General features: G+C 36.3%; 4 protein-coding genes across 4 annotated transcripts; 1 reads left to right on the top strand and 3 right to left on the bottom strand.

Annotated features, from left to right (window-relative positions):
• Positions 1-4194, top strand: LOC21404165 (putative E3 ubiquitin-protein ligase XBAT31). The gene is made up of 8 exons (XM_010113179.2): positions 1-356; positions 503-562; positions 951-1022; positions 1147-1268; positions 1913-2053; positions 2147-2254; positions 2528-2786; positions 3512-4194. The coding sequence occupies exons 1-8, from the start codon at positions 165-167 to the stop codon at positions 3899-3901; spliced, it is 1344 nt and encodes a 447-aa protein (XP_010111481.1). The 5' UTR covers positions 1-164; the 3' UTR covers positions 3902-4194.
• Positions 4195-5326: 1132 nt separating this feature from the next.
• Positions 5327-7394, bottom strand: LOC21404164. Its single transcript, XM_024175465.1, has 3 exons — positions 7383-7394; positions 7093-7248; positions 5327-5906 (listed from the first exon to the last, which is right to left on the bottom strand). Exons 1-3 carry the CDS (start codon positions 7392-7394, stop codon positions 5451-5453), a joined length of 624 nt encoding a protein of 207 aa, XP_024031233.1. The 3' UTR covers positions 5327-5450.
• A 2449-nt stretch (positions 7395-9843) lies between these two features.
• Positions 9844-12027, bottom strand: LOC112094498 (ATP synthase subunit epsilon, mitochondrial). The gene is made up of 2 exons (XM_024175489.1): positions 11707-12027; positions 9844-10166 (listed from the first exon to the last, which is right to left on the bottom strand). Exons 1-2 carry the CDS (start codon positions 11888-11890, stop codon positions 10138-10140), a joined length of 213 nt encoding a protein of 70 aa, XP_024031257.1. The 5' UTR covers positions 11891-12027; the 3' UTR covers positions 9844-10137.
• A 3440-nt stretch (positions 12028-15467) lies between these two features.
• Positions 15468-21526, bottom strand: LOC21404163. The gene is made up of 5 exons (XM_024175495.1): positions 20874-21526; positions 17214-17271; positions 17022-17139; positions 16788-16905; positions 15468-15559 (listed from the first exon to the last, which is right to left on the bottom strand). Exons 1-5 carry the CDS (start codon positions 21447-21449, stop codon positions 15506-15508), a joined length of 924 nt encoding a protein of 307 aa, XP_024031263.1. The 5' UTR covers positions 21450-21526; the 3' UTR covers positions 15468-15505.
• Positions 21527-23667: the final 2141 nt, after the last annotated feature.

The following is a 23667-nucleotide window of genomic DNA, read 5'->3' as shown; positions in this document are numbered from 1 at the left end:
AGGTCCAAATTCCGAGGCAGAGACAGAAGAGAGAAAACGCTTGACATTTTTTTTTTTTTCGATAATAAGAAGAGAAGAAGATTGGCTACCTCTCACTCTCTCTCATACTCCACCACTTCTCAAACGCGCCCTGCCGCGTGGTGGTGGCGCGTGGGGTGGTGGAAATGGGTCAGGGGCTGAGTTGCGGAGGAGACCGCCATGAAAGAGCTCTCTTGAGAGCTCTTAGAGACGGCGACGTGGATGACGTAACCGAGTTAACTCAGACTCAGACTCAGACTCAGTCCTTCCAGACCCTTTCTTTTGGTCGAGGGAAGCTCTCTGCTCTGCATGTGGCTGCTGCTAATGGTCGGATCGAGGTCGGTTTTGGCCTTTCTTCATTGCTCTTTACTTTACTCTTGTCTTCGGACTGATTTTCTGTTCTTTTTTCTTTTTGTTTGTTTGTTTCTTGGGAAAATATCTGTCGTATTGATGATGGGTTTTTTCTGGGTTTTGTGTGATTTAGCTACTTTCCATGCTTTTGGATCGGTTTGGTAACCCTGATGTTCTGAATCGCCACAAACAGGTACAATTGAATATTTTATACTATTCATCTCTTTACATGATTCTGATTAGATATACTAGTATTTTACAATTTTTAAATGGTTAGATAGCTTTAAGTTTTCTTCAATTTACATATCAATGTTAAGCATATATATATATGTGTGTGTGCGTGTGTGTGCGTGTGTGTGCGTGTGTGTGTGTGTTTTTAGTTTCATTTGTATTAATTTACATATCAATGTTAATTATGTATGTATATGTATATCTAATCTAGAAGGTGAGAAGTACACAGTTTGTGTGCTTTATTTTGAAACTGTTTTGTTTTTATTAATGTCAATTTTCTTTTTTCTTTTTCTTTTTCATGGTTCTTTTATGTGATGTCTAATTGGTTATGTTATGGTTTGGTACTTTAGACCCCATTGATGCTGGCTGCTATGCATGGGAATGGCGCTTGTGTGCAGAAGCTCTTAGAAGCAGGAGCTAACGTATGTGAATTCTCCTTTTTCACTTTTAGTTAACTATGAAGGTTTTTCTAGTTGAATTTTTGTGATTAAATTATTGATCAGGCACTGATCATGTTTTATGGGGTTGTGTGTATGAATGTATTAGATATTGATGTTTGATTCTGTAAATGGAAGAACCTGCCTCCATTATGCTTCTTACTATGGTCATTCAGATTGCTTGCAAGTCATTCTCTCCGCAGCTCGATCCAGCCCTGTTGCAAATTCATGGTTAGTCCCCTCTCGCTTTTCGCTTTTTTTTAAGTTATTTTTTGATTAGGGGTGTGAAGAAAAACCACCAAAATAGATAAAAGCATTAACCACCAAAACCAAACCTGATCCATGCGGCTTGGTTTGGTTTGATTTTTTGCAAGTTGCACTTTTGATTTGGTTTGCGGTTTGTACATTTTTAAAATTGAGGAAACCAAACCAAACCGAATCTATTAATATCTTACTAGAAATTGTCGTGCATTATTATTGGTAATTGATTGTAGAGTTGTCGTAGTTTAATCTATCTCTGGATTGGATTTGGTTGTCATAATTTTGTTATACTCGTTTGTTTATTGTGTTGTGTTTTTACCTTTATTTTTCTTATCATAAATTGTTTTATTATGAGATTATTTAAAAAGTGGGCCTTTAAGCAACATAAATTTTGAAGCCAAATAAGAATCCTAAACAATATGAAGCAAACTGAACCAACCAAAAAATGAGGTTTGATTACCTTTGGTTTTTCCCGGTATTTTGCATTGCTTTTGTTGAAGAAAGTCACAAATTCTACTCTTAGTGTTATTTTTTGTTCTGCATCTCGACCATCAAAACCGTTTTGTGAATGTGCCTAGTGTTGATTTTTTTATTCATGGTATTGGTAATGGCAGGGGATTTGCAAGATTTGTGAACATAAGAGATGGAGGTGGTGCCACCCCACTGCATTTAGCAGCCCGTCAAAGGCGGCCTGAGTGTGTTCATGTTCTTTTAGACCACGGGGCTCTTGCTTGTGCTTCTACTGGTGGATATAGGTAACTTTGTTTATGTCAGTGCATAATGCTCTTTTGAGCTATGTAGTGATGATCTGCCAATTAAGGATCTAATTGTTCCACTTCCATTTGCAGCTATCCTGGGAGCACACCACTTCACTTGGCTGCTCGCGGTGGTTCCTTGGAATGCGTCCGCGAGTTGCTTGCTTGGGGAGCTGATAGGCTTCAACTAGATTCGAATGGGTAACTCCATTGCATGGAATATTTGATATTATTTTGCGCGACAAGTTAATCTATGTAGTTAGTTTTTCTTCTCTTTTGTGGAACTGCATGAGCCATTGCATATAATGTGCTCAAATGGAAGAAAAGCATAAGGTTCCTGATTGGAAATTAAGTACTAATTGAGTTCTTAACATATAAACGTTCTTCGCTCTAATATCATTAAGAATTCTGCGTTTGGTAAAGGGGAGACTAAGTTTAAGGTCTTATTAACTTGTAAAAGAATGACTGTTGCAGGAGAATACCATATACAGTTGCTATGAGGCACAAAAACTGTGCTTGCGCAGCTTTGCTGAACCTGTCAGCTGCGGAGCTGCTTGTCTGGCCATCACCTTTGAAGTTCATCAGTGAGCTTAATCCAGAAGCAAAGGCTCTGTTAGAGAGAGCTTTAATGGAGGCAAACATGGAGAGGGAGAAGGCAATATTAAAGGAGACAGTCTACTCAGCTCCATCTCCTATAAATTCTGATGTTGAGGCTGATGATAATGCCTCTGAGGTAATAATGTGGACTTTTTCCCCCCGCTGTTGGCTTTTGATTTTCATTTCAACTCATTCTATTTACTACCACTTGAAAAGTATCTCTTAGGTTTTTCTCTTTTTTTTTTTTTTTTTTTTTAATGGAAGGTATGTGAAAAATATACATGTCTTTTCCTAGATAACATTGCTTGCAGGCAGGGGATTGTGATATAAAAAAGAGGCATTTACTTTCGAGTAATACACTGAAGCTCGTTTTTTGAGATTAACACCAGAAAAGAACTGTTGCCATTTTGTAATACATTCTTATACCACTGTTAAAGCTATATAAACCCGCTTCAGGAAGCCTTTTCGACAGTTCATTTCTTCTAATTTGTGGTCCCTGTATCTGAGCTCAAAACTGTTATTTGGATAGAAGAAGAGGGAAAGCTTGAGTTTGCATGTTTGTGCATTTTATTTTACTTAATTTTTATGTCAAAGTCGTACGTTTTAATTTTGTTTCTGGAAGTGGAAAGTATAAGGAATTTTCTACCGTTCTCTTGCCCTGGCGAGACGCATCCATTTTGTGCTAGAGTAACTTGTAGCACTTTGCAATGACCTTTTCTTTTGGCTTTTGCTAAAAAGATGAATTTAATGTGGACGAATATATAAGTTATGAGCTTCAGTGAGGTGTTTGAGCTGTATGTTTTTTAGAACCCTTTCATGGGCTTCGCTTATTAACTTTGTGAAGTATTCTAAATAAAACAGGCTAGCGAAGTTGAGTTGTGCTGCATATGCTTCGACCAGATGTGCACGATCGAGGTCAGACCGTGCGGTCATCAAATGTGTGCGCACTGCATTCTAGCCCTGTGCTGCCACAAGAAGCCCAATTCGAGATCTACCTGTCCTACGTCCCCGTTATGTCCCTTTTGCCGAAGCAATATTAGCCAACTAGTCGTTGCAAATGCCAACACCAATAATGACATGGAAACAGCAGAAACTAGTGCTTCAAAACCTTGGAAATCGAGAAAGTCAAACTTTAGCGAGGGAAGCAGTAGCTTTAAGAGCTTATCAGCTGTGGGCTCATTCAGTAGGATGGGCGGGCGCAATTCTGGAAAAGTTGCTGCTGAGTGCAGTGAAGATGTTGACAAGCCATGAACGGTCTTTCTGTTTCAATCAAAAGTTGATGGTTCAGCCGATGGAGCTCTCCCCAATTTCCTTAGACGCCAGGATCCTCGCGCTGGTGTCAATACATGTCTTGAGTTTAAAATTTAGGCAAGATCTCAATGTGCTAAGCATATATGAGGGCCGTGGCATTTTGTTTCGCGGCGTTTTTTTTTTTTTCTTTTTCGTTAGATTGAGGCAGCAGCCCTTTTTCAAGAACTCTCTTTCCAGATACAGATATATTCCACATTATATAAAGGTAATATCCCTTACAAGGCTATTCAATATCTTGTGTAAACAAGCCCACAATCACTGGGGAAATACAGCTTCAATTATTAAGTTCTTAAATCTCATTTTCGGATGTGCTATAATTCTGCAACAGTTACCTAATTTCAGCTCACTTTTGGGATTTAGTTTTTGAGCTTTACAAATTTATATTTTGGGGGGAAGGAAGTTGAAAATTGAAACAACCCAACAGGCCTAACTGGCTTGGGACAATATAAACTAGGTTGCGTTTGAATTCTTTTTGCTAGAAAACTTGGTGGGCATACATATTTTCATTCTTTAATTTCTTTTCTATTTATCTTCTTTTGCGACTGTAAGTCAGGAGTTATGTTCACCTTAAATTACATCTTGGGTTTATCTGCAATGCAGACTTGTTGCTTGTCTGATTCAAGTACAATACTGATAGTTAGGTGTTATTTCAACAACGTTACTTAGAAAATATGTCCCACTGTTATTTGTTGGTGATGGTAATAACCACATATGCAATGATTTGATGCATAGCAAAGTGGGATCCAGTTTATTATTATTTTATTTTTTTTTAATTTTTTTTTTCTCTCGCCATCTGATCGACATATGTGTGGTGAGTAGTGTGAGAGTGAGCCCAACACAAAATGTAGAAAACAGAACCTTAAGGAATCTTTTGGAAGGCACAACTTGGGAGCTATACTGTTATGATACAATACTATGTTTGTTAAAGTATAAAATTATTGTTAGCCCACCTCCTAATAGTTTAAGTTTTTAAAATAAGTTAGTAAACTAAAATGGTATCAGAATGGGAGGTCCTGAGTTTAAATCTCTGTAATTGCACTCTTTATCCTTATTTAAATTGTCATCGTGTGTTAAGTTTTTAATATATTTTGGGCTTATATATTCACGTATTTAGCTTTCTAATTAATTTATTTACACGATTATTCACTGTCCAGTCCACACGTGAGAGAGAGTGTTAAAGTATAAAACTATTGTTGACTCACCTCTTAATAGTTTAAGCTTTTCACATGAGTTGATAAACTAACAATGTTATGTACTAGTAACACAACACACCAGTTGACCTGAAAACTTGCCTCAAAAGTAAAAAACCAGCTCCACCACCCACCAAATAGTCAAAGCAAATTAAGATGGACCCTCCTGAAACAATTGGAATCTGAATTGGCCACAGACACCCAAATACAAGTGTGGTGTTCCAAAATTTGAAGTTGTTTCATACCATCACTTAATGAGTTGACCACACAAACATGGAAACAGTAAAAAACCATTCCCATCATCTTCGAAAAATTCTATTATTATTTGCAACCCCAGGGCGGCCAGAAGCAGCAGGTGATTGATGAGGAGCAACTAGACCATTGATAAACAGTGAATTTGACTCTGAAAATGTCAGATTATAATCAACACAAGAAGAGTAATCAGTGGTGGGCCCATATTGATTCCTTCTGCTTGTATTTGTAGTGGCTCTTCTTCTTCTCTCTGCCTCAAGAAAGTGGGCAAGAGATGGAGTATTACTATTGGATTTGGTGGTGGCTGAAGTTACAGCATCAGTGGTCAAGTTTGAGCAGAGAGAGAACAACTTAAAACTCTTTTTCTCATCATCTCTCAAGCACTTCTCTGATGATGATGATGGTGTTTTTCTTGAGGATTTTCTTGATAATTCCATAATGCTTGAAACCCCTATGAGGCTGCCAAGTGTTTTGCTCCTGTCTTGGAACAAAGACCCAGTGGACTGAAAAACCAAACCAAGTCATTAATACAAAAGAAAGAACTCAATAGAAACAAAGAGGAAAGAATATTACAAACATAAGTACCTTACCGACATTGCATAATTCCAGACCGTTAGATCATTATCAAAATAAAAAACAATACATAAATTTAATGAAATTTGATGAATATCGACTGCCATTATTGATATCAAAAATCCAATAGCGACTTATACAAGCGAAATCTTTTAATTGATAATTAGGTCTTAAGAACGAACTTTGATTTAGTTAGTGTATTTTGATTTATTTTGCTTTTATTTAAAACCTTACTTTTTACCTTATTTTCATTTAAAAATTGACCGTTTCTATTACTAGAATTGAAATAAGCTTTTTTTTTTTTTTCACGCAATCAAAGAACTCTCTATCTACAAAATTGATGGGGTCCCTCCAGCAATAATGAACACCTACTTTGTATATACTAATGGTGGATTCAATTGGTCCTATGATCACTGATGGCACTTGTTTTTTCATTTGATTTAGTTTGCATGATTGAGCATGGATAGGAAAATTATCAGTATGGGGATGGGGACCACAAGAATGAAATGGAGCATTTTTCTTGTGACATAATGATTCACCTCCAATGTTATCCATAGTCCAAATTTCCACTCACCTAATATTATTATTATTTTCTAAAAAAAAAATTATTATTATTATTTATGATAATTTATTTTTATTTTTATTTTTTTAAAAGGCATTTTGAGCCATGGATTTGCTTTGCATTTTTGTTATTGTAAAAGAAGTCTTCCTTTATATTTACATATCCAAGTTATTTACTTATAAATTCAATTAAAAAATGAAAGTAATTCATTTGATACTCGTTAATCTTGTTTATTAGTCTACGAAGGAAAACCACCGACTGGGGAAGAGAGAACCAAGTAGTTTGAGAAATCACTAAATAGTAACCTCCTTAAACATATCATTACACATATATACAGACAATATGCACTATATATATAAATCATATTTATACTTGTGTGCAAGAATTGAACCCATTATCAAGTAGAAGTAAAGAGTCATATTACTAATCAAGGAGGCTGCAACTATGATTAGGCATTGCCCCAGAAAATAAAATTGCCTAGAATAATAGACGTGAAAATTCTGTATAGATGAAACAAATGTTTGTGTACATTTCTACATGAGAGAGAGAGAGACCTGAGTATCAAGATCTGATGAAGAGATGGTTGAGGAGTTAGTAGGAGAAGCAGTAAGCAAAGTGTTGAAGGAAACTGATCCAACAGAGAAATCCAGACTTCTCATCAATCCAAGCCTTGCATTCAGTGGTCTCAGTCCCAATGGCCACCCTTCGTCCTACACTCGTTTAAATTAACTTACAACAATATATATATATATATATATGTGTGTGTGTGTGTGTGTATCTATATATCTTCGTCAAAAAGTTATATAATGCTAGTGAGCATTTGCTCAAGTGAGAAAGTAAGTACCTGTTGGGCCATGATTAAAAAACTTGTACAAAGAAGAAGAAGAAGCTTTATTGAGATTGTTGAACAAGTGACCAATATTTATGCTCTCCTTGCTATAGATTCTTGTGAACCAAAAAAGAGCCAACAAAAATAAGGTAAACGCTGAATAAAGACACAAACCAAAAAGGAGAAACAAGTTTGGATTTTGAAAAAACAATTGAGTGTAACTTGGCATTGCCTCGTTAGGGCCACAATGAGACGTCCAAAACACAAAGATAGAGAGAGAATGAGAATATGAGAGAGAGAGAGAGATTTGAGAGTGACATATTACCATGTATTGTAGACAGAATAGATGGTAAGGATGAAGAAAGGAGAACAATTCTGTAGAAACGTCAGATTTAAGAGAGTGCACACTGCACCAAACACAACAGAGGCCCCAGAGGAAGGCTCCTTCCTTTCCTTGGATTGACCATAATGCCCCTCACAACCATAATAAGAACATGGTTTTTATTGTATCTCAACTTCTAACAATTTTTTTTTAGTCCATACCAGAGAAGCAATGGAAGTTAGTGATGAGATTAAAACAGAGAATTTACAAAATGTTCCCTAAATTCAGTGAAATGCTATATTTAGCCTTAAAATAAGTCCGGTAAGCCCAAAAGAAAAGAACAGTGCTCTCTGAAAAGCCCAAATCTTTTAAAGAGCACAACATACTAATTAGCACTATTCAGTGGGGGCACCTCTTAAAACCTACATATAATCATCATGACATGTAATTCTTAACATGTTTACTTGCTTTCCGGTGAGAGCACGTGCCCCACTGGGCCTTAGGTGCATCCGTGTCTGCTTATATTTGGTGAGAAATTTATTAGAAGTATAGTATACAAAAAATTTAACAGAATAAATAGTATTATATTAAAAGAAGAAAGAAAGAAATAGGTCAAGATTTAAGATGAATTAAAATTAATAAGTTAATAGTTTACATAAGTTAATAAATATGTCAAATTACTGTTTTCGTCCATAACTTGTCTGGTGATGAACCATAACTTGACAAGTTATTGTCTATAATTGTCCATAACTTGTCTGGCTATGAACCATAACTTGACAAGTTTGTCCATAACTTATCTGGTCATAAACCATAACTTGACAAGTTATAGCCTATTAATTTCTATAACTAAAAATTGGCCTATATACTTTCTTAAACTTTTCATATTGGCGTATTTTCTACTATTTTCCTATATTAAAGAGTATTTTTTTACACTTACATATTAAATGTATAATTAGCACATTAATTATAACATTGTATTGAAGATGCTCTCAGAAATTAATTTAGGCTTTCTAGATCCAAAAGATGCTTTTGAAAATGTTTAGATGATTTACTATAAGAGCTTTTGGCCAAAGCCACAATATGCGGCTTCTTAAGACAGCTCTTTCATAAGACACTACAAGCTTCCATTACAATCTCGTTCATTTCACTTCTTAAGATAGCTCTTTCATAAGACACTACAAGCTTCTATTACGATCTCGTTCGTTTCGCTTGTTTAAGTTAAAAATTTAAACTAAAAAGTGAATTCAAGTAGGAAAAAATATTATAGCATAAAAAGTTAAATTTAAATTTTTGTGAGACAAACCACTATAATAAAAACTTGAGTTATGATTCAAACTAACAAAAGAACAAATTAAATTTTTTAAAAAAAATCATTTTCACCTATTAAACTCTTTCAAAATGTGATTACGGGCAGCCTACTTATTGCAATTATTACAACCCAGAAAAGGGGGAAAAAATCATGTTGTTTGCAATTTACATTTCAATTAAACGGATAAATTTTGTTCACATCAGTAATCTTTATGTCTTCTAGTTAGGCACTTTCCTTATTGCAATTGTGAATACCTAGCATAGTATAACTAGTACTGATTTAAAGCACTTGCTTTGAACAAACCACATTTTGATGTCAAGAATGCAATCAGCTAAATCAGAAAACGAATTCTCTTGTGTTTGATTGTTCCAACAGAAAAACTTTTCCATTAATTTGATGGAATAGTCATTCCCAAGTGAGAGATGAAAACCCATTCCATTCTATAAATTTTTTTTCCCTGATTGCCCCTTCAAGTTTCAACGCGTCAAACCCATCTCCAACTCACCTTCCTTCTTTGTGTAGTGTCTCCCAATTTTTCCAGACTCGCGTTTTTGGTAGATTTGTGCATTGTTCGACAATCTTGTGGGTATCTATCCGAACATCCAACATGAAAATACGGCAAGAGATGGGCATAGAGAAGAATACGAGAAGACAAGGAAAAGATGATGAAAAAGAGAGGAGAGGAGAGATGAATTACCCCTTTGACCACAGACTGTTTGGGGTTTACCCTGTATGCTGAAACCGGAGGCCTTTCTCCCAAAGACCCTTGGTAAAGGATATTTTTGTCAAAATGTAGTTGAATCTATTCAAATCTAATGGTTAACCAAAATTCCAAACAAAGAAAGGAAATAGTTTATTTTTGCATTCTATTCGTATTACCATTACCATTCCATCACTTTTAACAAAACATAACCTGAAGCTTTTAAATGACTCTGTAGAGTGATGAATGCCAACACTTTGCGGTTTTCAGAAACAGATGGCCCAAAATAGAGTGCAATTCACAACTTATTATAGGAAACGTATGGGTATGACAAGCCAATACAAGGAAAACCAGCAAAACTGAAAGAATACTAGAAATAAACTTGAACCAGAAAGAGCATATCCTTCAAGCGAATTGGGAAGCATCAACTTCCTAGGGCTCATTCTTCCTCCGTATCTGAACGCAAGGCTGGTATAAAAGAAACAAATACATCATTAGGAAGGCTAGTTGAAGATAATAGAATTCACTCATTAACACAGGTCAGTCCATAAGAACAAAAAGTCACCAAGTTAATGTACACATTTTGAAATTAAAGATCACCACACAAGAAAATCAAACAGTTGCATGCCGTAACAATACCAGAAATTGCAGTTAACTGTTAAACACACTCATTTCATCTAAGTCAATAAGTTCACACACATTTAAGTGACTATTACCCATTAACTGAAATCCTAGCAACAAATAATGCCATTAGTTTTAAGCTTCTAATCAGTTACACTTTATTAGTGAATCTCTCTATTCATGCAACGAAAAAGGATCAAAACCTCTCTGTAAAAATACGCATTCTGCATAAAAGAGGAAAAATTGAAATGATGTGTAGCAATTTCAGTTAAAGTCTTCCAAGAGATTCATCATAATATTGACAGCATAACGATATCTATGGATAAAACAGTACCAAGATACCTTCAGAGCCAGGAAGGAAAATATTAAGCAAAACTATGCTAACGGCAGTCAACAACATGCCAATCAACTCTAAATTCCATGGATTAAACATCCCCGAGATACTTCATAACCAAAAAAAATCGCAAAACAATTCTAATGGTAGTCCTGAATCCACAATATACTAACGGGTATGAATAACTACGAAATTTACTTTCTTCCAAGAACTGAAGTGCAAAATACAAAAGCAAGCAATGCCATCACTTTTTGGAAAGCTTAAAAAAAAAAAAATAGTTCAATAGGACAATGAAAGCTGTTTTAACAGAGAAAGAAAATAGAAAGCAAACAGTATTATCACTTCCACATAAATCTTGGTAGTAATACTAATGTAGTATCAAAAACTGTATTCCAGTTAAGAGGGGTCTACTTGACTTAATATTATCTCAGGACTACTTAATAAAGAATCATGTAAATAATCGTGAAAACAGAGGGAAAAAAATAAAAAAGCAACTTTCTTTCATGTGCAGTTTAAGCCACCCCTCAATTATATTTCGTAAACATCATGAAACCAAATCACAACTTTAGCTAATATAAACCTAAAGTTTGAAATTCACATGAAAAGGGAACGAAACTAGTTTGTTGAGTAAAAGAAAACCTACTATGATTACAAATCAGGGCAAAATGACCGATATTTAGAATACTATTTTTCCATATTGTTCCTATAAAATCTTTTTTTCTCAATAAAATGATATTTAATATGGAGAAAATATCGAAATGCAATCAGGAAATAAGGTTAGGTTTTCTGAGGTAAAATCTAATGTTTATAGGAAAAAAGATAAACTCGTCGTCATACTTCTCAGAAAAACCATCGAATTTGATAATTCAAGAATCGAAAAATTCCATCCAGCACAAAATTACAGATGCTAGATTAGGAAAAATACAATATTGAAATCAATCAATAAACAAAAGGGGAAAAGATTATGTGTTGAGAAATTATATTATACAATCCAAAAATGATGATATATAAATATAGATCTGGAGAGAGAGAGAGAGAGAGAGAGAGACTGACTGGGTTTCTGAGGCTTGCCGTCGGCCCACTTGGAGACGGCGAAATGGACCTTCTCACGGGAAAGGGCTTCGGACTTGTGAGGCTCTTTGAGGCAATTCCTCACGAGATTAGCGCAGATGTTGGAGTAGGTTATGTATGTCATCCCCGCCGCTCTCCAGAACGGCACTGCTGCGTTCGACGCCATTCTCTCTCTCTCTCTCTCTCTCTCTCTCTCTCTCTTCTCTTTCTCTCTCTTTCTGTGGTTGTTTGGACTTCAGAGGCGGAACCTAATGAACCAAAGCAAATAGACCTAATACTAATGGCTCACTCAGACGCATGCATCCAATACAGCCCAAAAGGTGCCGTTCAAAGAGCCTCACAAGTCCGAAGGGGACGCGTGAACTGTGAATCTATAGTAGGCCCAAAACGTTGCCGTGGAGCCCCAATATGTTGAGGAAAAAGGTTTTTCCCAGATTGCCCCTTATTTAGAATCTTTGGATGCGTTCCCTGATTGCCCCTTATTTAAAATTGTCACTGTTGACAGAAAAACCGACCGGATTATCTCTCGGTTTTCTGTCAGGTTACCGGCCGTGTGTGTGTGTTTTCTAAGAAATCGGATATGTAAATGACGCCAGGAAATTTATAGTGGTTCACTTTATAATTTTTAGAGCTACATCCACTGTAATCTTATATTTCTTTATTTGGGATAAGTTACAATTTACAATCTTTTTTTTTGTTCTCAGCTAGAGTTTTTTTTTTAACCCTCCCTTGCTGGGGTCTTTCTCCTTTTATATTGGGCTTCCTTCACCCAGGGGGTTTCCTTCACAGGTAGAAGCACTCAAGTGCTCTCCTCCGGTAGGCCCAGACGTAGCCCACTAATTAACACTGTTCATTCAGCTAATTAGTCTTCTATTACGGCTCTGTGCTTCCCCGTAATACTTTCCTGTCCCCTGTGGGAGCGGTCTGACAGCTCACAATTAATGTTTACAGACCACCTCCACTTCTACACGTAACCCGTTATGTCCTCTAAAGGACGTTCCTCTCGTCGTCAGCACTTATTAGCCCAACTGCCTTCTTCGATAGCCCTTTCTGCGGTCGAGAGATCTTCATCCCTTAGCGTCGACGGCGCAATTGGTCGACGCCACAAAGGATCGTCGCCCTATCTTGGACTTCGTCCTTGGGCCTTCGCAGCGGGGTATGAGGAGTCTGCAAGCGTCAAGCGTTCCTTGCTTTATGGGGATTAATCAAGGCCACGTGTCGCGGTATACTTTGTCCACGCGTCCGTCACATTTTCCCACACAACAGTCACCAAACCTGGAATTAGGATTATTTATCTTATACTTCTTGAGAATACTTTTATACTTCTTGATAATACAACAAAATTGAACTTTGAATTTCACTTAAACATAGGGTCAGATTTTGTCATTTTACCAATTAAGAATTGTCAAGACTTCTTTTCATGTTGTGTAATTGTGGAAACTTGAATCAACGAACTAAACGGATCAAATTAAAAACTTGAATCAACGAACTAAACGGATCAAATTAAACTTTAAGAAGGAAATTCATCTTTGATCAAATTAAAAACTTGAATCAACGAACTAAACGGATCAAATTAAAAACTTGAATCAACGAACTAAACGGATCAAATTAAACTTTAAGAAGGAAATTCATCTTTGGTGGTGGGTGTAAAAAAAAAAAAAAAAAAAAAAAAAAAAAAAAAAAAAAACCCCTGTTCACCAAAAATTGAACTTCACGTGTATGACAATTTAATCCTTCAATTAAAAATTACGGCGATTTCCCCTTTAAACTTTAAAATCTTGATAATGTTGATCCAATGAATGATGGCGTCACAAAAATTGGATGGAAGGTCATTAGCCCCTCACTGTGCAAATCATCACGGATAATATTGAGAATTAACCCCAAAAAAAGACATAGTTAAACCAAAAAGCACCTAAACATAAAAAAGAAAAAGAAAACAAAAAATCCCTAAAGAAACAGAAAATGAAAACAAAAACGAAAACCCCATCAACAGCTCCATAACTTCCTCTAAAATCTGAAGTCTCACACCTGCTCTTGAAAAAAAAGATGATCGGGTCAAAATTTGGTCGACCTAAAATTGACATAAAAAACACATGTCAATTTTAGGTTAGGCCTGCCTAACCTGAACACGACACGAAACTCATAAAAAATTAAAAAATACATATATTTTTCATTACATATATTTTAATTTTATTATCAACTTGTGATATCATGATAGTTATACTCAAAATCTTATACTATTATTTGCTTAATTTCAATAGATGTTATTGTATTTTAGTGTGTTATGAGTTTTAAGTTATTTCTAATATGTAAAAAAACTAAATAAAAGTATACAATTTGTGTCAATTTTGGGTTCACGGGTCAATTTTGTGTTACGAATCATTTTCATGTCGTGTTGTGTCAACCCATAAAGTGGTCGTGTTGCAGTTTTTAAAAAATCTCGTGTCACGGGTCGTGTTCGGGTTGACTATAAATTTAAAAAAGAAACGATCAAAACACGACATGTAACACGAATTGTCACCCTTAGATTGGAGGAACAATGCCAAGATTTTAAAGTTTAAGGGTGTGCCATAATTTTTAGTTCAGGGATTAAATTGCCAAATGCGGGAAGTTCAAAGGGCATAAGAAGACAAAATAAAGGGCGTGTTTGTTTCTGTTTTTAAAAACGTTTTTTACGTTTTTCGAGGACCAAAAAATGAAAATGGTTTGAGGACATCATTTGGCGCCGCATCGTACAAAAAATAAAAATAAAAACGTTTTCTGACCCTCTCCCAAAAATGTAGAAATTCTGAAAGCGATTTAGGTTCGTTTTCATTTTCCTCCATGTCAATCTCTTCCTCATCTTCGGTCTCCATCTTCTAAGGGCGGTGGAGCTGTCGATGAGGACGGATGTAGTGGAGAGGAAGGATGGGTTGTCGGCGCAGTGGAGGAGCAGAGGAGGGAGAGGGAGAAGGAGCGGATTTGGCGGAGAAAAAGAGAGTAGGACATGCGGCGGCCAGTGGAGCTGTCGATGAGGACGGATGTGGTGGAGAGGAAAGATGGGTCGGCGGTGGCGGCGGCAAAGGAGGGAGAGGGCGAAGTGGGTGAGGGAGAAGGGCTGTGACAACGGCGGGAAGGGAACGAGAGGAAGGAGACTGCGAAAGGTCATTTTGTTGGATTTGTGTCGTTTTGTTAGATTTGTGTCATTTTGTTGGATTTGTGTCATTTGTCATCTTGAGAATCCGTGGTTGGAGAATATGGAGACTAGTCGTTTTGTTGAATTTGTGTCGTATATATTATATTAATTATTAATGTATTAATTGAAGAGTTTATTAATTATTTAATATATTATTTCAAATACTATTACATGTTTTTAAAAATGTAAAACCAAACGCATTTTAATTTTTTCTTATACTGAAAATAATTTCTGAATAAATTACCAAACACATTTTCAGAAATGATTTCTATCTGAAAATGAAAATGTTTTTACTTCTATTTTTATACAGAAAATAAAATTATTTTGAAACGGATTCCAAACGATTCAAAAAGATGGAATGAACATGAACCAACAGCTTAGAGAATTGAGTATCGTTTGTCATGTTTAAAATTGAAACATTGATTCTTCACAAAAGCAACAGTAGTGCCTATAGGACTGCCCATTCGTTCTCATTTGGCAGAGGCAGTACTAACATCGACCCACACTATGGCAGATGAGTAAGCACCTAAACTCTGTATACTCTCCACAAAGTGTGAAGATCTTGATCTTTTTTTTTTTTTTTTTTCTTTTTCCTGCTCGGAATCTCTATCTGTTGGCATGTCCTGCACCTGGTCTATACTCTCCAATTCCCAGCAGGTCCTGCAAAGGAAGAATAGAAACATTTTCGTTTAGCAGAATTAAACTGTAACCTAATTATTGCGTGCAATATAACTATTGCCAAAACAAAACTCTGCCAACAATCAAAAAGAGAATGAGATAAGATCGAGAATAAGGTTCGAGAATGAAATAAATGGACGGTGGATGGTGGCCATGTTTTCGAGTGTCGTTCTGTCTAAATATCAGACAAAAACAAGGGAAATTCGGCAGGAGTATTATATCATGTCTTAAGAGCAATTCTAACTATATTAGTCATTTTATATTTTTAGTCAAAATGACTAATGATTTAACTTTTTTTTTCTCCGCTCCAAATATTAACTAAATGGTTAGTTATTTTAGAGAGAGCCATTAACACTAACTAAACGTAACTACTATAGATAGGCTAGCAATTTAGTTTTTTATATTATTTTATTCAATTTTAATAAATATAAAGGTTTTTTTTTTAAAATTCAATAAAGTTATTTATATTTTAAATTCAATAAATATTAGAATGATCTATATTTAGTTATAATAAAGAGTATGATTAGAACGAATTACTAAAAAATTATAGTTAAAATGACTTTCTAACCATCTATCTAAAATTTAACTAAAATTCAGAGGGTTCTCTTAGAGATGCTCTAATAGACACAAATATGGAATTCCACAAGCAAAAAATAGTCGGAAAAATATTTTTCTGGTAAAAAAAAAAAAATATGGAGACAGATAAACAGATAGCAGATGGCAAGACTTGAGGATCTCATTCTACAGTTTTTGTATTCAGATCTACTCCAATCCCAACGAAATATCAATCTTTGTTAATCTTTTGTATGGGAGCTTAAGCGGATATAAGTTCATAAATGTGTAACATTTGTGCTTCTAAGAAGGAAAGAGAGAAACATTTTCAACTTCAAATGCAAATTAAATAACGATCAATGGCTGGCGCCCTGCTGCTCTACTCCATTTTTTCTCTAGTTTAACATCAATAAGAACAGAAGTAACAGCCCTAATTTCCAAGCAAATAAGAAAAAGTAACAATACAAAAATACTCAGCTCTTAATGCGGAAAATTCATGAGAACAAAGTAGGTGATCAGTAAAAAAAAGTTTACTATGCAGACATTGTCTGGATAAAACTAGGAAGAGGCCTATGACGAAACCAATGAGGAGAGCAACACAGCATATCTCTTTCAAGTTGCAACAACCAACAAGCTAGCAGAAAGAAGAAAGATGTACCTGGCATGCCTTATTTTTGGCTCTGGTTTCTGCTGTGCTGGGAATATCATGATTCGGTTTGAAAAATTTCTTCTCACGCCGCTCACATGAACCCCATCCATCTGAGAACCTACCACCCCTAGTAACCAAACCGTGAAGAAAAAGAAAAGAGAAGGAATGATCATAGTAGAAGCGTAATAAATATAATGGTGTTATAGTAGATCATAAGTAATTCCCAGAAGCCAAAAACCATACTGCATGTAGGCTCGAACGACAAATTCAGCACGCTGAACATTAAGATTGTCATCAAACTCAATTGTCTTGTCTTTGATTTCATAAGAGAGATTAAAGTAAAATGATATCTTCCTCCAACCTGTGGGACAAATTAACCCCAAGTTATTGTTCCATCTTTAAACAAGTCAATAGAAGACAACCCCCACGCTTTACCTGTCTTTTTTATGAAGGGGTGCCCAGAAATCATTGTATAATCACTTTTCTCCAGAATCTGTCAGTTGAAACAAAATAAAAAGAGAATTAGATTCCGACTAATTAAGCCAAGGATTCCCATATTGCAGAAAACCAAAACGTACAATTAATTGTCAAGTTCCATGAGCAGTTGCATGAAACCAATATGCCTATTTTGTGCGTTTTTAATGATTTGTTCATTGCATCTCTGCACATATACTGAACGCAATGTTGGACAAAGGACTGTTTAGCAATGATCATCTTATCATTTGGAACTTCAAGATAGAAAAACGGTCGGCATGGCTAGATAGATAGGCTCAGGTGCTTTCCAATGGCCTTCTCATTGAAAGAAAATGAAGACAAAAAAAAAAAAAAAAAGGAGGAGAGGATAGGAGAGACTCAAGAATATTAATTTAAGAAGCTGGTAGACGCACTTGTGAAAGAAACTAGAAAGATACTGTACAATTAAACATTATGCCTAACATCTTATCATTTTTATTTGGACAACTTACATTTATTCCCCTGAACTATAAGCATTTGAACAAAATACCCCTTAAACTTTAAAAGTAACAAATTTTCCTCCTAAACAATTCGCCGTTAGCACGTGTCTCCTTTTTCCACCCCCTCAGTTGAGTTTTGAACATTAAGTGCCACGTGGATGATATGTGACTCTCATTTTAAGGGCAAAAAAGTAATTTACTGTGTTGAGTTAGAAATACGGCAAAATCCATTCGAATTTTCCAACTTGGTTCTCGGTTTCCAGCGACTTGGTTCTCAATTTTTGAGCCACAGATCGGAGAAGTTGAGTTGGGACTTTTGTTACCCACTTACTTTTGAGTGTTTTGACACCAACGACAAGAGAAATGGCGGCCAAACTCGACAGAACCAAACTCCTCCACGGCGAGTGGCAGTGACGACTTTGAATTCCTGTAAATTGGCGAGGATGGCGGCAGCTACTGGTCTGGATTGACTCATCTATGGATTCTAAGTGAAATGATAGGGGCAGTGCACTTCACCACTGCTGGGACTGTGGTTTTCCGAGAGGAGGTGTGGCGGCCGTGGAGGGCGGCTGCGGTGAAGCTTTTCTGGCAGGAATCAACGACAAACTTTGGGTGGGTCTTGTTCCTCTCATCACTCTGAGTTCATAGAGACCGGAATCACTTTGATTGGAGGTCAGACGGAAAAGTTGTGTCGATTGAAAGTTTTGAGTTTTTCAGAACTTTAGCCGGAAAGTGTGCCTTCATCCGGCGGAGTTGGCAGCCGCAAGACACCAATCCAGACTTGGCTCGACAAGAGCTTTCTGATGAGCAGGGAGGTGTCGAAAATGGAAGCCGGAATACTTGCCGGAGCTTGGTGGTCGTGCACGAGAAAGGGAGATGAAAGAGAGTTGGGGTTGGGCTGCTTCTGATTGGGTGAGATTGACCAATCTATATGGGTAAAATCGTCATTTCATAATAGAATAAAAAATTAATTGCCTCAATGACTTTCACGTGGCACTTAACGTTTAAAATTTAACCGAGGGGGCAGAAAAGGACGCGTGCTAATGACGAATTGTTCAGGAGAAAAATTTGTTGCTTTTAAAGTTTAGGGGGCATTTTGTTCAAACGCTTATAGTTTAGGCGGAATAAATGTAATTTGTCCTTTTTATTTTTATATTTTGATAATAACGAACTTCATTAAAAAACCAAAAGATTACAAAATGAAGTTCCTAGATGGATGAGGAATCCATCAAAGCAGAAAGCAAAAAGAAAAAAGAAGAGAATAACAACAAACAGCTGAGTTAAAGACAAGGAAAACTACAAAGCCTATAGAACGTCATCCCAGCTTATCAATTATCGTGCGTTTCTGAAGTAAACAACCAATTATCCTAATGATAAAGCAGCCATAACTCCCAAGATAATGGAGAATGATATGATAAAGCAGCCATAACTCCCAAGATAATGGAGAATGATATTTCCTAGACTTTTTTGTTATGAAGGATAACTCCCTGCAGAACATTTTATAGATACAAACATATATAGGATTCTAAGCATGGTCTTGAGATACCTTCATAAACACTGGCATCAGCCTTATTAGTCGCTATACAAATCCGAAGGATACAAGTGGGCTTTGTCTGCCCCTAACTGATTCATCATCATGATTAGATCGGTTTAACCATTGATCAATGCGACAATGCCACAGAAAGACTCCAACTTCAATTGAAACAAATAAGGCAGATTTCCAAAAAAGATTAACTAACAATATGACAACGCATTTTTTGTATGTAAGGCAGGAACTACATCTACATTGTGATTCCTTGCAATCCAAATTACAAATCTAAAGTTGTCTCCAAATACTCTTAACATAGCAAGTTTAAGAGAAGAAGGCTAAACTTGGAAATTTATACAGCTAAGCCACCAAACTCCACGACCTAAAAGGCTCTAATAGAAAGTTGAGCAATATATACACCTCAAATTTAAATTGTAAACAACGAAAATGCAACTTTGGTTATAACTAAAACATACTCTTGAACAGTAAAGACTCGAGGGCATTGTTTTCACATCAAGCCAGTCTTTGATTCACGACCAAATCACGTCCAAGTAACAAGGACGTCCTGAACTATAAACAATTTTCAGACAAAACAATAGAAGAGCGAAAAATTGAAAGAAATTAGTAAAGTACCGCCATGGCTGCGTTCTAATACTCCTTAGTTCGTTGTGATTAGCTATCTACTAACTTACAAGATAGATCCCTGTCTATCCCTAACTTCTTCATTGTGATTAAAGATATATTAACAGATTGATCAATGCCACAGCAAGACACCAACTTCTTATCTAACCTTAGCTCCAACTTGTAACCAATCATAAGAAACTGATTTCTTTTTTTTCTTTTTTTTTTGAAGGAGAAACTGATTTCTGTTGACACTGAAAACCAACACAGTTGCCAATCAAGCACAAGATACCCATGTTCTATCATTCCTACCTTTCAAATGGATACTTAGGAAATTAAGATTTCAAATAGTCTTCAAATCTCATCCCATAAATGTCTCCAAATAATATCAACAAAGCAAGTTCAAGGACAAAAGGATCAAACTTGGAAGTTGATAGCCACCAAACTTCTCGACCTACTAACTGCCCTTGCAGAATTCCCCCTTCTACCTCAGAGGTAAAAGGCTTTAGCAGAAAGTTAAAAACAGTATATTATGATAATGAAACTTTAGATATAACTAAAACATACAATCATACATCATGATGGCTAAAAGATTTGAGAGTATTATCTTCACAAATCAACTAATCACTTCCTAGAGGAGAAGGCTCAAACTTGAAAATTGAGGCCCCATTCATTTTATCGATTCGAGTTTAGAATTCGAATTTTACTACAGTAAAAAATTCTAAAAAACAATCACATCTAACATTTTTACTACATTAAAAAACTCTCACATAAAGTCACATCTTAACTCGAATCATCAAACTAAACGGGCTTCATAAAATACCAAATTCCGCCACCTAAAAGACTTTTATCGGAAAGTTGGACAACATATGTAAACCTCAAATTAGTGAGTTGTGAAAGGCCCTAGTGTAGCACAAAAATTGAAAGAAATCAGGACAACTATAAACAATTCGTAGCTAAAATTACAAAAATGAAAGAAATTAGTGAAATTACCGCCATGGCCGCGTTCTGGTACTCCTTGAATAGCGACACCGAAGGAAAATTCCCTGACAAGCTGTGCATCGAGCTCTCCTTCTCTTGAATCCTCCCGTAACTCACCGGCGAGCATTCCGATCCGGCGAACCTCCCGATCTCCGGTGACAAGTACTTTTGAGGTGGCCTCGAAGAGACAGCCACGGCAGGCGTACGCTGCTGCTGCTGCTGCTGTTGCACATTGGTCCTGGCAATGGCCATGGGACTAACTTCGCCGAACTCCGAAGAAGAGCAGGGCGTCCTCGCGATCTTCCGCGGCGGCCGGAAAACCCAGGGCTCCTGCACGACCTCGCCTTCTGCGTAGACATTGGAGTTGGAGTGGTCGGAAGAATCGAAGGAGGCGCGAGGGTTCCTGGAGGTCTTTTGTTGGAGCTTTAATGGCGGAGATGGAGGATGGAAGTTGTTAGGGTTTCTGATGGCCAGAGGCATGCGGGACTTGAGTGAGGCGGCGGCGGCGGCGGAGTCTATTACGGCCCACAAAGCGGCGTCGTCGAGATCGTCGTCCTCCACGACGGAGTATGGCACTGGGGAAGCCATGATTTCTGGAAATCAGGGTTCTAAAAATGTAGATTAACAGAGGTTGGACAAGAAGAAGAAGAAGAATGGTTGGCTTTCTGAAGAAGAAAGTGCGCGTAAAGCTCCCATGAGATTTTCAAATTATAGGGCCCGCTGACCAGTTGGGTTCCCAGCCTAACGACGTCGTATGAAATTATCTAAGACGGAGTAACGATGTCATATACTCCTTTTTGGCGTTCTTCAATGCCCCACGGCCACGGCAATTTCTTTTTTCTTTTTCTTTTCTTTTTTCTTTGGATCATTGACCGTGTCTAATGTGATTGTTTCTGAAAACTTTTTACTGTAACAAAACTCAAATTCTAAACTCGAATCAGTAAAGTGAACGGGACCTAATAAATGATAGTGTCTTGTCTATGGTAGGGGGCGTTGAAATCTCCTTACTGGTAGGGTATGAAGTTATCAACCATTGGATTGCTTTTGAATGGTTGACATTAAAAAGATGCACCAAATAGTTATGAAACACGTTGCACCTGATTAACTAAATAGTGTAGATTTTAAATTGAATTTGAGTGATAATTTGAGTTAAAGTTGTAACTTGAATTTGTGTTTAGTTGTGTACATTTGAATTATAATTTGAGATAAGAATCTTTTTGAGTTTGTATTTGAATAAATCAATACTTGAATTTATATTTAGATAGTATTTTAATAAAAACTCAATGCTAATGAAAAATTTTAATAGGGTATATAGGTATAATTTTATTTATCTTTTTGTTGTCAACGCATAGAAAAAAAATCATCTCAATCATAATTAAAACAAAAAAGTTATAGTATTTTTAAAAATAAAAAAATATTGTTCATTAACTTGAGTTCGAGTTTCTGAACTCAAATTGAAAGAAAAACTGAACTCGAGTTTTAATTCAAGTTCAAATTTGAGTTCAAACTTAAAAGAATATAAACTCGAATAAAATTATAACTCGAGTTGTTTTTTTTGAGTTTTTCACTCAAAAACAGACTTGCCGCCGAACAGGCCCCAAAACTTCAAACCAGATCTGACTACCCCAAAACCGGCGAACTCTCCTCCGTCCAAGTGCAGACGACTTCCTCCGGCAGCATCACTCCCCTACGGTGGCGCGATCTCTCCACGTCGGCGCCAACGTCTCCTTCTCCGACGCCGACGACCTCTGCGAATAACACTTGGAGGTAATCCGCCTCTGCACCTTGACAATCTCCACCGAAAATCGTCGGCGATGATGCGTCCGCGGCGATGGGGAGCAACGGATCTTGCGGAGATCTCGAAGGTGGATCCCGAACTCGTGGCGGACGGAGTTGTTGTCCGCCGACTGGACCACACGGGAGTATAAATTACACAACTAATAGAACTGGAAGAAGCTTCATTAGAACACCAAATCCAACTTTTCGTAGTCGACATTTTGATAATGATTGGAATAGCTAACGCTCCGTCCATTGCAAGATATATTTAAAGCAAATATTTTTTTCGCATTTTGAACTGTCTTCTATATATCAAAAGATATAATAAACTGTTTTAAAACATCAAAAGATAAAACAAGGTGTATAATTCAGAGGATAATTATGAAAATAATCTATAAATAAATGAATGAAAAAAATCAAATATTAATAATATAGACCTTATCCTAGCCCTTTTAAAAAAATAAGTTCTCGTTTTTAATTAAAAAAAGTGATTTTTTCTATTTTTACTCTTTTTATAATTGCAGGAAAATTTTCCATTTTTACTTTTGTTCCTTGCAAATCTTCTCCTTGAATTGAAAATTTTTTCGCTTCACTTTGCTGATTTGAGTTTGTAATTTGAGTTGAGATGTGATTTTATGTGAAAATTTTTTACTGTTATAAAAAAATTAAATGTGACTATTTCTAAGAACTTTTTACTGTAACAAAACTCAAATTCTAAACTCAAATCGACGAAATGAACAGACCTAACACTCACAGATGGTATTAAAAGTTTCGAGACAAAGTGAAAATAAGATTAAAATTCAAGGGTAAAAAGAAGAATAATCCTTTTATTTTTTGTACGAAAAAAAGTGGCTCCCATACGGGTGTCGTTTTTTTTTCACATTATCATCGTCGTACAGCCAAACAAAAAGTTTCCCTCTCTTTCATTCACATGAAAACTGCGAAAACGCGAATCGTTCCAAATTATTTTCCAGGAAAATCACGAATCGCGGAAACCATATTCTCGAACTGCTGAAACTGAGTAGCACTG

This window comes from Morus notabilis, unplaced genomic scaffold (genome assembly GCF_000414095.1).
Source record: "Morus notabilis unplaced genomic scaffold, ASM41409v2 Scaffold256, whole genome shotgun sequence".
NCBI lineage: Eukaryota > Viridiplantae > Streptophyta > Magnoliopsida > Rosales > Moraceae > Morus > Morus notabilis.
The sequence above is the reverse complement of the archived record's forward strand: the minus strand, read 5'-3'. Positions and strand labels throughout refer to the sequence as shown.

What these genes read in the sequence shown, in the direction of transcription:
- LOC21404165 (XM_010113179.2), top strand. Translation starts at nt 165, where the DNA reads ATGGGTCAGGGGCTGAGTTGCGGAGGAGACCGCCATGAAAGAGCTCTC. An exon ending in CTTCAACTAGATTCGAATGG is followed by an intron (nt 2,255 to 2,527) that starts GTAACTCCATTG and finishes TGACTGTTGCAG; the next exon opens with GAGAATACCATATACAGTTG. An exon ending in CTGATGATAATGCCTCTGAG is followed by an intron (nt 2,787 to 3,511) that starts GTAATAATGTGG and finishes TAAATAAAACAG; the next exon opens with GCTAGCGAAGTTGAGTTGTG.
- LOC21404164 (XM_024175465.1), bottom strand. An exon ending in CATCAGATCTTGATACTCAG is followed by an intron (nt 5,907 to 7,092) that starts GTCTCTCTCTCT and finishes TTGGTTTTTCAG; the next exon opens with TCCACTGGGTCTTTGTTCCA.
- LOC112094498 (XM_024175489.1), bottom strand. Translation starts at nt 11,890, where the DNA reads ATGGCGTCGAACGCAGCAGTGCCGTTCTGGAGAGCGGCGGGGATGACA. An exon ending in CGGCAAGCCTCAGAAACCCA is followed by an intron (nt 10,167 to 11,706) that starts GTCAGTCTCTCT and finishes CTTTTATACCAG; the next exon opens with CCTTGCGTTCAGATACGGAG.
- LOC21404163 (XM_024175495.1), bottom strand. Translation starts at nt 21,449, where the DNA reads ATGGCTTCCCCAGTGCCATACTCCGTCGTGGAGGACGACGATCTCGAC. An exon ending in ACCAGAACGCGGCCATGGCG is followed by an intron (nt 17,272 to 20,873) that starts GTAATTTCACTA and finishes TTCAACTGACAG; the next exon opens with ATTCTGGAGAAAAGTGATTA. An exon ending in GTCGTTCGAGCCTACATGCA is followed by an intron (nt 16,906 to 17,021) that starts GTATGGTTTTTG and finishes TTTGGTTACTAG; the next exon opens with GGGTGGTAGGTTCTCAGATG.